The sequence below is a fragment of the Orycteropus afer genome, unplaced genomic scaffold (genome assembly GCF_000298275.1).
Source record: "Orycteropus afer afer isolate SDZICR_OR568_19922 unplaced genomic scaffold, OryAfe1.0 scaffold00140, whole genome shotgun sequence".
NCBI lineage: Eukaryota > Metazoa > Chordata > Mammalia > Tubulidentata > Orycteropodidae > Orycteropus > Orycteropus afer.
The window spans coordinates 4,999,877-5,013,818 of NW_006921727.1; the positions used below are offsets into that span (position 1 = coordinate 4,999,877).

General features: G+C 35.4%; 1 protein-coding gene across 1 annotated transcript in view; it reads left to right on the top strand.

Annotated features, from left to right (window-relative positions):
- The first annotated feature begins 7,632 nt into the window (after nt 1-7,632).
- COL21A1 (collagen type XXI alpha 1 chain) overlaps nt 7,633-13,942 on the top strand; it is a 184,527-nt gene continuing 178,217 nt past the window's right edge. The window contains exons 1-2 of the mRNA XM_007945617.1: nt 7,633-7,720; nt 10,808-11,359. Of these exons, the coding sequence (XP_007943808.1) occupies nt 7,633-7,720; nt 10,808-11,359 (640 nt within the window). The remainder of the gene's footprint in view (nt 7,721-10,807; nt 11,360-13,942) is intronic.

The following is a 13,942-nucleotide window of genomic DNA, read 5'->3' on the forward strand; positions in this document are numbered from 1 at the left end:
CATTCATTATGGTGATTGGAATGCAAAAGTTGGAAACAAAGAAGAATCACTGATAGTTGGGAAATATGGCCTTGGTGATAGAATGATGCTGGAGATCACATGATAGTATTTTGCAAGACTAATGACTTACACACTATAAATACATTTTTTTCAACAACTTAAATGGTGATATACATGGATCAGATGGAATACATAGTAATCAGATCAACTACATTTGTGGAAGAGGCAATGGAGAAGCTCAGTATCTTCAGTCAAACAAGGTCAGGAGCTGAATGTGGAACAGACCATCAGTTATTCATATGCAGGTCAAGTTGAAGCTGAATAAAATTAAAACAAGTGCATGAGAGCCAAAATACGCCTTTACTTATATCCCACTTGAATTTAGGGATCATATGAAGAATAGATTTGATGCATTGTGGGATGACATCAAGAACATCATGCATGAAGAAAACAAATGGTTATCAAAAAGGAAAGGAAAAAAAGACAAAAATGGATGTCGAAGAGATTCTGAAACTTGCTTTTGAACAGAGAGTAGCTAAAATGAATGTAAGAAATGACAAACTAAAAGAGCTGAACAGAAGATTTCAAAGGGTGGCTTGAGAAGACAAAATAAACTTTAATGACATGTGAAAAGGCCTGCAGTTAAGAAATCAAAAGGGAAGAACACCCTCAGAATTTCTGAAGCTGAAAGAACTGAAGGAAAAATTCAAACCTCAAGTTGCAATATTGAAAGATTCAATGGGCAAAATACTGAATGATGCAAGAAACATCAAAAAGAAGATGGAAGAAATTCAGAGTCACTGTACCAAAAAGAATTGGTCAGTGTTCAGCCATTTCAGAAGGTAGCATATGATCAAGAACCAATGCTACTGAAGGAAGAAGTGCAAGCTGCACTGGAGACCCTGGAGAAAAACAAGGCTGTAGGGATTGGCACAATACCCACTGAGATGTTTCAACAAATGGACATAGCACTGGAGGCAGTTACTCATTTATGCACTCTATTTACTCAGAGCTTGCTATTTGTCAAGGAGCTCTGGTGGTGTAGTGATTAACGCATTTGGCTACTAACCATAAATTCGGTGGTTCTAACCCATCAGCTGCTCCATGAAAGAAAGATGAAGCAGTCTGCTTTTGGAAACCCAAGGGAGGACACTATGAGTTGGAATTGACTCAGTGGTACTGAGTTTGGTTCTTTTGGTTTTGCTAATTGTCAGACACTACTTTGTGCTTTAGGTATTTTATCTGATTCATTTCCTAAAACTTTTGTCTTTGTTTTTAGGTGCTGTTGAGTTGGCTCTGACTCATAGCAACCCTATGTACAACAGAATGAAACACTGCCCAATTCTGTGCCAGTCTCATAATACTTGCTATATTGAGCCCATCGTTGTAGCCACTGTGTCAATCCATCTCATTGAGGGCCCTCCCCTTTTTCATTGACCCTGCACTTTGCCAAGCATGATATCCTTCTCTAGGGAATGGTTTCTTCTGACAACATGACCAAAGTAGGTGAGACCAAGTCTGGCCATTCTTGCCTCCAAGGAGCATTCCTGCTGCACTTCTACCAGGCCAGATTTGTTAGTTCTTTGCCAGCACTGCAACTCAAAAGCATCAACTCTTCTTTGGTTTTCCTTATTCACTGTCTAGTATTCACATGCATATGAGGTGCTGGAAAACACCATGGCTTGTGTTAGGGACACCTTAGTCTTCAAAGAGACATCTTTGCTCTTCAGCACTTGAAACAGGTCTTTTGCAGCCAATTTACCCAGTGCAATATGTCGTCTGATATTTTGACTGCTGCTTCCATTGGTGTTGATTGTGGAAGCAAGTAATATGAAGTCTTTGATAACTTCAATCTTTTCTCCATTTAATGTGATGCTGCTTATTGCTCCAGTTGTGAGGATTTTTCTTTTCTTTATGTTGAGATGTAATCCATACTGCCAACTATAGTCTTTAATCTTCATCATTAAGTTCTTCAAGTCATCCTTACTTTCAGCAAGCAAAGTTGTATCGTCTGCATATTGCAGGCTGTTAATGAGTCTCCCTCCAAATCTGATGCCCCACTCTTCTTCTTATAGTCCAGCATGTCAGAATATTTGCTCAGCATACAGGTGGAATAAGTATGGTGAAAGGATACAATCCTGACATATTCCTTTCCTGATTTGAAACCATTCAGTATCCCCTTGTTCTGTTTGAATGACAGCTTGTCTATGTACAGGTTCCTCATGAACACAATTAAGTATTATAGCTTTCCCATTGTTCTCAACGTTACCCATAATTTGTTATGATCCACATAATGGAATGCTTTTGCATAATTAATAAAACACAAGTAAACATCTTTCTGGTATTCTTTGCTTTCAGCCAAGATCCATCTGACATTGGCTATGATATCCCTTGTTCATCCTCTTCTGAATCCAGCTTGCATTTCTGGCAGTTCTCTGTCAATAAACTGCTGCAACTGTTTTTGAATTATCTTCAGCAAGATTTTATTTGTGTGTGGTATCAAGGATATTGTTCGATAATTTCCACATTCTGTGGGATCATCTTTCTTTGGAATGGGTAAAAATATGGATGTCTTCCAGTCATTTGGCCAGGTAGCTGTCTTCCAAATCTCTTGGCATAGACGAGAGAGGAAACAAGTATTGTCATCCTTGTTTAAAATTATTTTTGTGAATATAATACATGCCTACCCCAAAACCCACTGCCATCGAGTTGATTCTGACTGATAGAAACCCTATATGAGAGAGTCAAACTGCCCATAAGGTTTCCAAGGTTGGAACTCTTTAAGGACGACACAGACTGCTTCATCTTTCTCTTCGGAGTGGCTGGTTTTTCAAACTGCTGACCTTTTGGTTATCAGCCAGATGCCTTAACCACTATACCACTAAAGCTCCTATAATACATGCAAATAATTCAAAGTTAATTATCACCTATTCTTCTCAACTCCAGATCCACAACTTTTTAATTTCTTAAATTTTTTTTTCTAGTAAGTGCTCAGTAATTTAAAATAAATGTGTTTATACTCCAATTCTCTGATTTCTCGGTTTTAGATAATAGTTGTTCCATTTCTGTTACAATTAGTGAAGATTTCCCTTATACTACCTCTGTTTCTTTTACTCCATTCACCTAGTGCCTCATTTCCAAACAAGGCAATAATTAGGTCAATATTATGATTTGTTGTTATTTTTCACTCTTTGGCTGAATAGTATATCATATTATTACTCTCTTGAATTGCCTTTTGTTTTTATTATAATTCATAATTACATTTTTTCTTGCCTTTTTGCCACCCACATAACTATTTTTTTTCCAATGGTCTATTGTATCATATATTCTACTGTGTCCACCATCCTGTTTTTTTTTAACCTCCTGGAAGCAAACCATTGTGGGGCCCTCTATCTTCCTGTTTTCTTTGGATACATTGCTTTCTACATTTGTGGCTTAGCTATTATCCATTGTATTCTGGAAAGTCCTTTTGTTGTTGCTCTGGCTTGGACCCACTTTTCTCTGGACAACCTATCATTCTCTTTCTTGATATATGTATATAAGTTTTTAATAGTAATGTATCTTCAATTATCTGGTTAAGGTCTGATTTAAAGATAATAAAGTTTCTAAGCCCATATGTGTGACCAGAATTGGTCTTATTTGACACTTCTCTTCATTTGTAGTTTATGCCAATTGTGAGTTGCTGGTAACTCAAATGTTTCTCTTCCCCATCATGCTTTGACCTTCTTCAAGGTATGAGTGGAGTGAATCTTTGTATCCTCAGCATTAAGAGCAGTGTGTAAATAATAGCTTCTTTAAATCTCTTAAACCTTCTAGAAAATGGGAATTATAATTACAGCAGATACTGTTGTGCAGAGAAAATATAATGACAGAAGTCAATTGTTAATCATAAATTTTTATATATATACAAGGTGGCAGTGCTTAATTACGTATTTCTGGGGACATGATTTGACCTATGTCATTCCAAACACTATATCCCCTTGTTCTGTTTGAATGACAGCTGTACAGTTTCCTCATGAACACAATTAAGTATTCTGGCATTCCCATTGTTCTCAATGTTACCCATAATTTGTTATGATCCATACAATGGAATGCTTTTGCATAGTCAATAAAACACAAGTAAACATCTTTGTGGTATTCTTTGTTTTTAACCAAGATCTATCCGACATCAGCTATGATAGCCCTCATTCTGCGTCCTTTTCTGAATCCAGCTTGCATTTCTGGAAGTTCTCTGTCAGTATACTGCTGCAATCGTTTTTGAATTATCTTCAGTGAGATTTTACTTGTGTGTGATATTAATGATATTGTTCTGTGGGATCATCTTTCTTTGGAATGGGTTCTGTTGTTTTAAGATAACACAAAAAAGTGAACTCTCCATACATATGTACATTAATTGATTCTTAATGCTTTAACCCATTTCCCAGCATTTTCTCTTCTAAATTCTTACTATGTTCCAATGTATGTCTCTACTTCTACTTTAATTGCAGAAATCTAGAGCACTATAGGGGTGTGTGTGTATGAGTATGTGTGTGCTCACACATGCACAAGGTCAAGAACTAAAATTTCAGTTTCCCCACCTTTTCCTGTTTTACAATGTAGTTCAAAGACAGAGTCTTCAAATAAGCATGAATGTTAGAGCGTGAAGCAGAAGTTTTAGTCTTCATTTTTATTTGAAAGTTTTGCAGCAAAGCACAGCAATGAAATTTTGAGGTGACATTTTTTGTTTTTCCTGACAGGCACTCATTTTGAAAGCTTTGATTACATTCCCAGTGGCTCCTCATGCTAATTCATAACACTTCCTGTTGATCCACTGACACATACATTAATTGTAAGGGGACAAGGAATTTACTTTTATTTTTATATCTACTGTTCTGAAAAATTTACTCACAGGTATTTATTTTGACTTTAATGCAATAGTAGAGACAATGCTACTGGAATGTGATACACAACTAAGGTAAAGAAATAGAAGAGATGCGAAAAGCAAAAAAGCAATAATTGATCATTTGATTTTTTTTTTTTTTTACTTCCTGCAAAAATAAAACAATCCTCTTAAATTATAGAGCTCTTTAGTTTTTAAAGTAGGGTGATCTACTTAAAATGACAACTAGATCATGATTTTCCTATGCTTAAAATTCCTCTATGGATTCACTTTGCAAATAGGGAAAAAATTCTAAACTTGAAGTGGCCTATAGCATTCTATATGTGCTCTCTACTTCTCCATATTTAGCCCCTGTCATTTTTTTTTTCCTTGCTCCCATGCTCAAGTTTCATTGACTTTACTTTTGTTCTTAGAACAAATCAAGCTTTCTCCATCTTCATAAGGGAAAGTCAGTCCCCAGAGCTGAGAAAGACGGTTTCTTTAAGTTACTCAAATCTCATTCAGATGTCACCATTTAGAGAGGTCTTTCTTGTCCAGCAAATGGATAAGAGCCCTTCATCCCTTCCTTCCCCTGTCTTACCTTACTAAGATATAACACTTACCATCATCTGAAATTGTCCCCCTTGATTATTTATTTAGTCTCTGAAATGTAAACTGCCTGAAAGCAAGTCCCTGATGTGACTTGATCAGTCTTGAATTCCCAGAATCTAAAAGAGTGCTTAATAAATATTTGTTGTTGAATAAATATAGTGGGAAAAGTTTTGGAGCCAGAGAACATGGGTTTAAGTTTTGGATCCATCACTTATTAGAGTGTATATGATAGGCAAACCATGTTACCTAAATAAGCCTTATTTTCCTTAACATTTCCCAATAGTTAATCAAATAGTGCCAACTCAAAGGACTTTGTAAACTATAAATTATCATTATCATCACAGTAATCTTGTGATCTTATTTTGATAGTGATAGGAAGTATACAGGTTGTTACCAGGTTCAATTCACTTTATTTAAACTTTAGATAAAAAACTATGAGAGGGATTTTCTGTGAGTAAGTTACTGGCATTATTAAGTGTATAACCTGAATTGCGTGATATATATATTTTGTGTAGTACATGTTCCACACTAGTAAGTGGACTCAATTTAAATTCCTATTTTCCTACATTCTGATAGAAGTAATTTCTCTTTTTCCTTTATCCATTAAGAACTATTCATGTTTCATTAAAAGGTTAAATATTCTGTATTTTAGAAGGTGACATACATTCCTAAATTCTTTAGAGGCTCATTCACTGGAGATGAGGCAAGTGACTACAGACTTTGTGTTGCTTTTTTTTTTTTTTTGCTTGTTCTCATGTTTTGGAAGAACATTAGGAGATTTCTTCATATTGTCAGTCAGGTTTCTAACTTTTTGGATTGCTGGAGAGTTGTACTTTCTATCTCCAGTGTTTCCCTTGGTTTTTAGAGATATCTTTCTACTTGTGTGAAGGACTGGAAAGCCTTGGAGGGACTTCCCTCAGCGATGTTGCTCTTCTCTGAGCCTTTAATCCGACACTGCTTTGAATATGAGGAAGGCTCTGGATATGAGGATGGTAGAAGAGGAAAGGAGGGGAACTCTCTAGGTTGTTTCCTTTTTTTTTTTTTTTTGTCTATTGTCATCTTGTCTACTCCATGAACACAGTTAAGACTTGTTGGGAAGAGTAGCTTAGTGGGGGCATACCTGCTCTGTGTCTGGGGCTTCTCAGGATTTTAACCTGTCACACAGCCATAAAGGGTTTCTCTTTACCTCAGTCTACCTGATTTTCCTTCTGCCAGAGATGAAAGCATCTGTGAATTTCTTCTCTTCTACTCAGTGCAAACACAACCACTGCTGTGGAGTCGGGTCCAACTCACAGCGACCCCTCCTTGGGTTTCTGAGGCAGTATCACTACAGAAGTAGGTTGCCCAACCTACCTTCCGAGGAGTGGCTGGTGGGTTTGAACTGCCAGCCTTCTGGGTAGCAGTCAAATGCCTTAGGCACTACATCACCAGAGCTCCACTTCTACTCATAACTTTTAGAATTTATTTCATTCAGGTTTATTTAAATTTTCTGCTAGGTTTAAAAAGACTGTGATTTGTAGTTTATCTTGCATGTTCTCATTGTTGGGAGTGAAGTCTCTTGCAACTTAACACATCCTAACCAGTGTGAAGCCCTTGGACTGATTTTTAAAAGACATATTAAAGCCATATAACTGAAGATTTATAAATCAAATAGTTAATAATGCTTTTAAATCACCCCTCATTTTTAAAATTAAACCCATCACTCAGCTTTATCGTACACCTATTTCCACTAGATACTCTTTGAGTGTTTCTTAGATTCAAATCTATATGTAAAATAAGAATGTTTGATACCATTGAGATATTTAAAGGAATGTGATAGGCCATGTCAAAAAGTTCTAATAAATACTTTTAGCAAAGTCCAGGGTTTTAAAGAAAGTGTTTATTTTTCCAAATTAAATTATGAATTAAAAAGCATACCATGGTGTTCCTTAGCCTCTTCTCACTGTCCTCTTGTGTTAATATACTCATCATTTGGTTATTTTAGATACATCTGAAATAATTCTAAGGGTAATTGTAACATTAGCTATATCCCAATTGGATATTATAATTTTAAAATTTAAATTTATAATGCCTAGCAACTTATCTAATATATTTAACTTCATTTTTCCCCTTTTTTCTTTATAGGAATCCTAAAACCAAAATATACTAACGGAAACAGAAGCATGACTCACCACATTACATTTCTTTGGACAGTTTTGGTCCTGCTTCTTCAGAATTCTGTATTAGCTGAAGATGGGGAGATAAGATCAAGTAAGAATTATTAGCATTGTTCCTCTCCATAGTCAGTAAATGCATTCTGGAAAACAAATGAGGGGAGTTTAAGAAGTGATTTTAAGGATCTCATTCTTATTATCTTTGATGCTATAATTCCCTAAAATAAATGCACTGCTATGTAATGCATTAACTGAGAGAAAAAGATTCCTTCAGAGGTAATTTTGAGATAATTTTCTGGCAGTAATCTATTAAACCATCAAGTTTTGGAATAAACAATCTGGTATTCATCCCTGTTTAGCTGAATTACTTTGAATTTATTAGCTTTGTGTCTTAGAGTCTCAGATTGTTCCTCCATTATATAAAGATGAAAAAATCACCTCCCCTATAGGGTGGTTATCAGGACTCAATGACATAATGTATGCTAATGGATTAACACGGTGACATCTTAGTATATGATGACTATTTCTTCTATTGCCTGCAGGAAAACCTGCATCAGAAATAGAAAGCTGAATTAAATGTAGTTCTGCCACTCATGCCTTCATTTACAGATCACATACTTTTTTTAAAAAAAGTTTGCTTATATTCATTCATATTTTAAAACTCATAAACATATATACCCTACTATAAATTAACACTATGCCTGCAAACCAGACGGCTGGCGGTTCAAACCCACCAGCCACTCCTTGGAAGGAAGGTTGGGCAATCCTACTTCCGTAGTGATACTGCCTTGGAAACCCAAGGAGGGGTCGCTATGAGTCGGGGCCGACTCGAAGGCACATAACAACAACAACATAAATTAACTATGGCTTCTATAAAAAAAAAGATCAGATTGTTTGACAACTTGATTCAAGTTGGCTTAAGATTTATAAAAAGATAATATTTAATGTTTTCATGACACTTTTTTAGTTTAATCCACCCAAACACTGTACAAGATAGAGTATCTACAAGATAGTTATTGTTTTCTCAGTTTTTTTAGCGGGAAAAGAGAATCACAAAATTTAAGGGACTTAACTAGTGTCACTAAGCTGATTAAAGCTTAAACTAGTATCCAAACTATGCTTTTTGATCCTTAATTCCATTCCTTTTCTGTGACACTAGTCATCTCTCTAAGGAGGAAGTCTCTTAGAGGAGCTTTCTTTCTTTTTTTTTGATCTGGGTTTATAAATGGCAATACTTGCTTTTGTACCATGCTCTTGGCTAACCTTCTAGTTATGAAATACATGCCCTGTGACTCTAAGACAGGAAGAGGGACACAATGGCCAAGAATAACCCTGTAAGAGTTTATAACCATGGAATCTGGTGGCAACCAAATACTAGCAGGTCCAGACAACAATAAGTCTCATAATATTTCAGAAGAGCCAACATTGAAGAGGTCTACAAACACAACTTTTCTGTCTTGTTTGTCTCCCCCACAAAACCCCAATGAAAATGTGACTGTGTAATCCCAGTCCAGCTTCCAAAAATAACAGGAGAAACACTCCTTTGGCCTAGCAAATTTGCCTCTGGGCAGAATTCCATTTCTGTCCCTGCCCTGAGCTCTGGCAATGGTCACTATGGAAAAGGATATTAGACTTGTGTCCCTCAGACCATCCTGTAGTACACCACCACTTACCATACAGCATCTCAGGAGTAATGTCATCATTGTAATTAATTTTTTGAGAAAATCCTATGGTTTGGCATTTTTTAAAATGTATTGGCTCTTACATATATTCGTCTAATAATTTTGTTAATTATTAACAAATTTGATGGCTATAATGTGAGAGTTGTGATAATTGTAAAATTGGGGACTTTTTTTCATCTTGAATATATAAATAGACATAGACAAAGAAAGAAATGTAAAGATAGAAGAGGGAGAGATATTGATTGATTGATTAATTCACTCCCATACTAAGGAGATGAAAAAATACTAATTGGTATAGCTATTCTCATGCATTCTGTAGGGCATTCCAAACTCTTGGAATTATATAAACCAACCAGGTTGTCTTTTACTCTCCATCTGTCTCAGTCTATTTTTGTTGTCTGGGCCTTTTCATTTGCTGTTGCCTCTGAGTGGAATATCTTCTTTTTCACCTGACTGAAGCTCTTTTTTTTTTTTTTCTTTTAAGATTTCAGATTATCTGTCAACTTTCCCACAGAAACTTCCTTATTAGATTGAATTTCCTCTCTTAAGCGTTCTAATTGTATTTTGTGCTTTTCCTAACCAACCAATTGTCTGTCTTAATAGATTGTGAGATTTTTGACGTATTTTATGGATCTTGGAAAACCCACTGTCTAGCAAGATGTTAGGCCCAAAATGTTGTTGTTGTTGTTATGTGCTGTCGAGTCGGACCCAACTCATAGCAACCCCTCCTTGAGTTTCCGAGGCAGTATCACTACGGAAGCAGATTGCCCCATCTTCCTTCTGAGGAGTGGCTGGTGGGTTTGAACCACCAGCCTTCTGGTTAGCAGTCAAGTGCCTTAGAAACTAAGCTACCAGAACTCCTAGACCCAAAATAGGTACTCAATATATGTAAACTAAAAGAATGAAATCATATTAGAGGCATCCTGTGAATACTGTGGAAAAGATAATTAAAAAATATATTTTTATTTTTCTCTCCACAACTGCTTTTAATGTATCCAGGTATAACTTGCACCAAAGGTTCTCTCTGTCCCTAGAACTCTAAGATGTGCTGACCATGTGTGTTTCTTGTATCTTGAAACAAGAATCTTTTATTGTCTTTTTATATGGAAAAGTACACAATTTCACAGAGCACAAGCTGATATTTTAACTACTTTACTAACTTTAAAGATGAGAGATCAGATCTTCTGAATCTCACCTTGGATGTAGTGCAAGAAAGAATGCTTTAGTAATTTTGGTTTATTTAACTTTTATCAGTTATATAATGGAGTGTGAAATTTTATTGGCTAGTTGAGTCCTGAAGTTGGCAGAAATATATTTTTAAGTTCTTTCAACCAATTCGTTGGTTTACATGGTAAGGATTTCAGATTAGCATTAATCTAAACATATTTCACTGATTACTTAACACTTATGTTAGTGTATAGTTAAGAACTATGCATTGAAGACCTCACACTTTTTGCTTTTTATATAATAACTCTGCTCTGCTGGCTTTCTTTTTATCTTAGGCTGTCGTACTGCTCCTACAGATTTAGTTTTCATCTTAGATGGCTCTTATAGTGTTGGTCCAGAAAACTTTGAAATAGTGAAAAAGTGGCTTGTCAATATCACAAAAAACTTTGACATTGGACCAAAGTTTATTCAGGTTGGAGTGGTCCAGTATAGTGACTATCCTGTACTTGAGATTCCCCTTGGAAGCCATAACTCAGGAGAGAATTTGATCGCAGCAATGGAATCCATACATTACTTGGGAGGAAACACAAGGACTGGAAAGGCCATTCAATTTGCACTTGATTACCTTTTTGCCAAGTCCTCAAGATTCCTGACTAAGATAGCAGTGGTACTGACAGATGGAAAATCCCAAGATGAAGTCAAGGATGCAGCAGAAGCAGCAAGAGACAGTATGATAACCTTATTTGCCATTGGTGTTGGTTCAGAAACAGAAGATGCAGAACTTAGAGCTATTGCCAACAAACCCTCATCAACTTACGTGTTTTATGTGGAAGATTATATTGCAATAACCAAAATAAGGGAGGTGATGAAGCAGAAACTTTGTGAAGGTAAGTCAATATAATTTTGAAATAATTAATAGTTGCACTTTCTTTCATTTTGACATAATCTATTCATTTACACTGATGTGGGTAGTTATATCTAATGTGAAATTATTTTAATGTTAGAATTGAGGTGAGCACAAGTTTGTTTTATTTATTCTAGACAAATTTTTTTTTCATAAACAATTGCCTCCTTATAAAACATAATGTTGGAAAATACATTTTCTTAAATTTGCCATTTCTTCCTTTCAATTACATATTTATTATGGAGATTGTAGAAAGTGAAGAGATGCAGAAAGAATTAAAAAATATATAAACTACATATAATCATGTCATTTCTGTTAACAGATAAGTGTCTTTAATTCCAGTCTTTTTTCTTTTATCCAATGTGACTGAGAGTTTATATATACATGCCTAAATCATGATATTATTGCATATATAATTTCATATTCTCCTTGTGTTATTGCATACTCTATTATTGTGTATATGATATTTATACTCTAGCAACACAATAGCAATCTCCTCTATTATTAAATATATTTTGAAATAATAACTTTGAATGCTTGTTTACTATTCTGTTGTTATTCACTGAATAACATTCTTGTTTTTTTACATTAGGTCTAAGTTTCTAAGTTTTGCTCATATGAAAGTGAATATCTTTGTACACAATTTTAGATGGGAATCACTCATTATTTCTTCAAAAATAAGAAAAAAAAAAACCAAAACCTGTTACTAGTTATTGTTAGGTGCCATCAAATAGGTTCCAACTCATAACCACCTTATGTACAGCAGAGGAACCCCGACCCAGTGCCGTGCCATCCTCACAGTCATTGCTGGGTTTGAGCCTATTGTTGCAACCACTGTTCAAATTACCGATATTTTTAAGGCACTGGAAAGTGTGAACATTTGCACGTAAGAAAGGCTTAAATTGAAGGAGCTGTGGTGGTTCAGTTGTTAAAGCGTGTGGCTACTAAACAAAAGGTTGGTGGTCTGAATCCATCAGCCACTTGATGCCAGAAAGATGAGGCAGTCTACTTCCGTAAAGATTATATCCTTGAGAACCCCAAGGCGGTTCGACTCTGTTCTATGCTTTGAATCAGAATTGACTTGAAGACATCTAATAACAACAAGTAGTTTATCTCTTTTTAATATTATAGATATTTAATATACTGTTATTTAAAAATTTAAATATTTATAAAAATGAGGGTTGTTTACTTACCCAGAACTCCCAAAGTATGTTGATTTACATGTAATGCAAATATTTATATGTTGTTGTTGTTATGTGCCGTCGAGTCAAACCTGACTCATAGCGACCCCTCCTTGGGTTTCCGAGGCAGTATCACTACGGAAGTAGGATTGCCCAACCTTCCTTCCGAGGAGTGGCTGGTGGGTTTGAACCGCCAGCCCTCTGGTTAGCAGGCAAGTGTCTTATCCACTATGCTACCAGAGCTCCCAATATTTATATAAGTTTGTGAATTAGAAAGTAAATTAGATCATTAATTTTTCTATTTTTCTTTGGTATTTGTTTGAAAAAAGATAGTAGAGAAAAGCATTTTTAAAACCTTTTTTAGTTTTTATAATTTTTATTTAATAAAGTATAGAAAGTCCAACCTTTTATAAGTCAAACTTTTACAAAGGTACTATGATAAATATAAGCTTTTACGTCAGTTATTCATTCTATGACTGCATACAATAAGACTGTGTTGACTTTGGTTATCCTGAGCAGTCCAGAGGATTTATATTTTTAATATGTTGTCAGATTGGTTAGAATCCTTTGGTTTGGAGTTAGATATATTTCATGATGAAAATAGACTTTTCATGGCATAATTTCACTTATCATTAATTTTTATCTTAAAATATCAATTTCATTTGTTAACTATGTCTGTTCAAGTATTTACTTTACAGACTGTTTCTGTGGACATGTATTTTGGTAAATGAATTCTATTTAAAAAATTATAATTGCACATGAAAGAGTATCTGTGCTTAATAGGGATAAAAAATTTATTCAGCTAAAATGTACAATCTGTTAAAAAAAAAAAAAACAAGTTTGAGATCTTGCCAAATATTTCTTAATCCTCACTCACAGAAAGAATGTAAGTAATGTCTGTGTCTACTCAGTTCACATATGTGCTGCACAATTCCGTCTTTTAAAATATAATTTTTGAAATTATATTTATGGAATATATGAATTTCTTTGCAGTTGACGTTTTTTGCTATATTAGATCACATTTAACACTGCTGTGCTGTGGTGGCTTGAGTGTTGCTGTGAGGCTGGAGGCTATGTCACAATGTTTCAAATGCCAGCAGGGTCACTGTTATGGTTACCTCGTGCCTCTCTGACAAGAATATACCACAAATGGGATGCCCTTAACAAACAGGAGTTTATTGTCTTACAGTTTTGAGACTTTAAATCCAAGTTCAAAGTACCAGGCTCTAGGGGCTGGGTGAAAGCCCCTCAACTTTGGGATCCAGCTCTGCCTCTTGCTCCTGGTCCACTGGAGCTAGAGGCATTTCTTCACTCAAATAGCTACTGGCTGCTGAGGCTGACAACCCAAGGTTGACAAGTAAAAAGGCACAGTCCTGATGTTACCA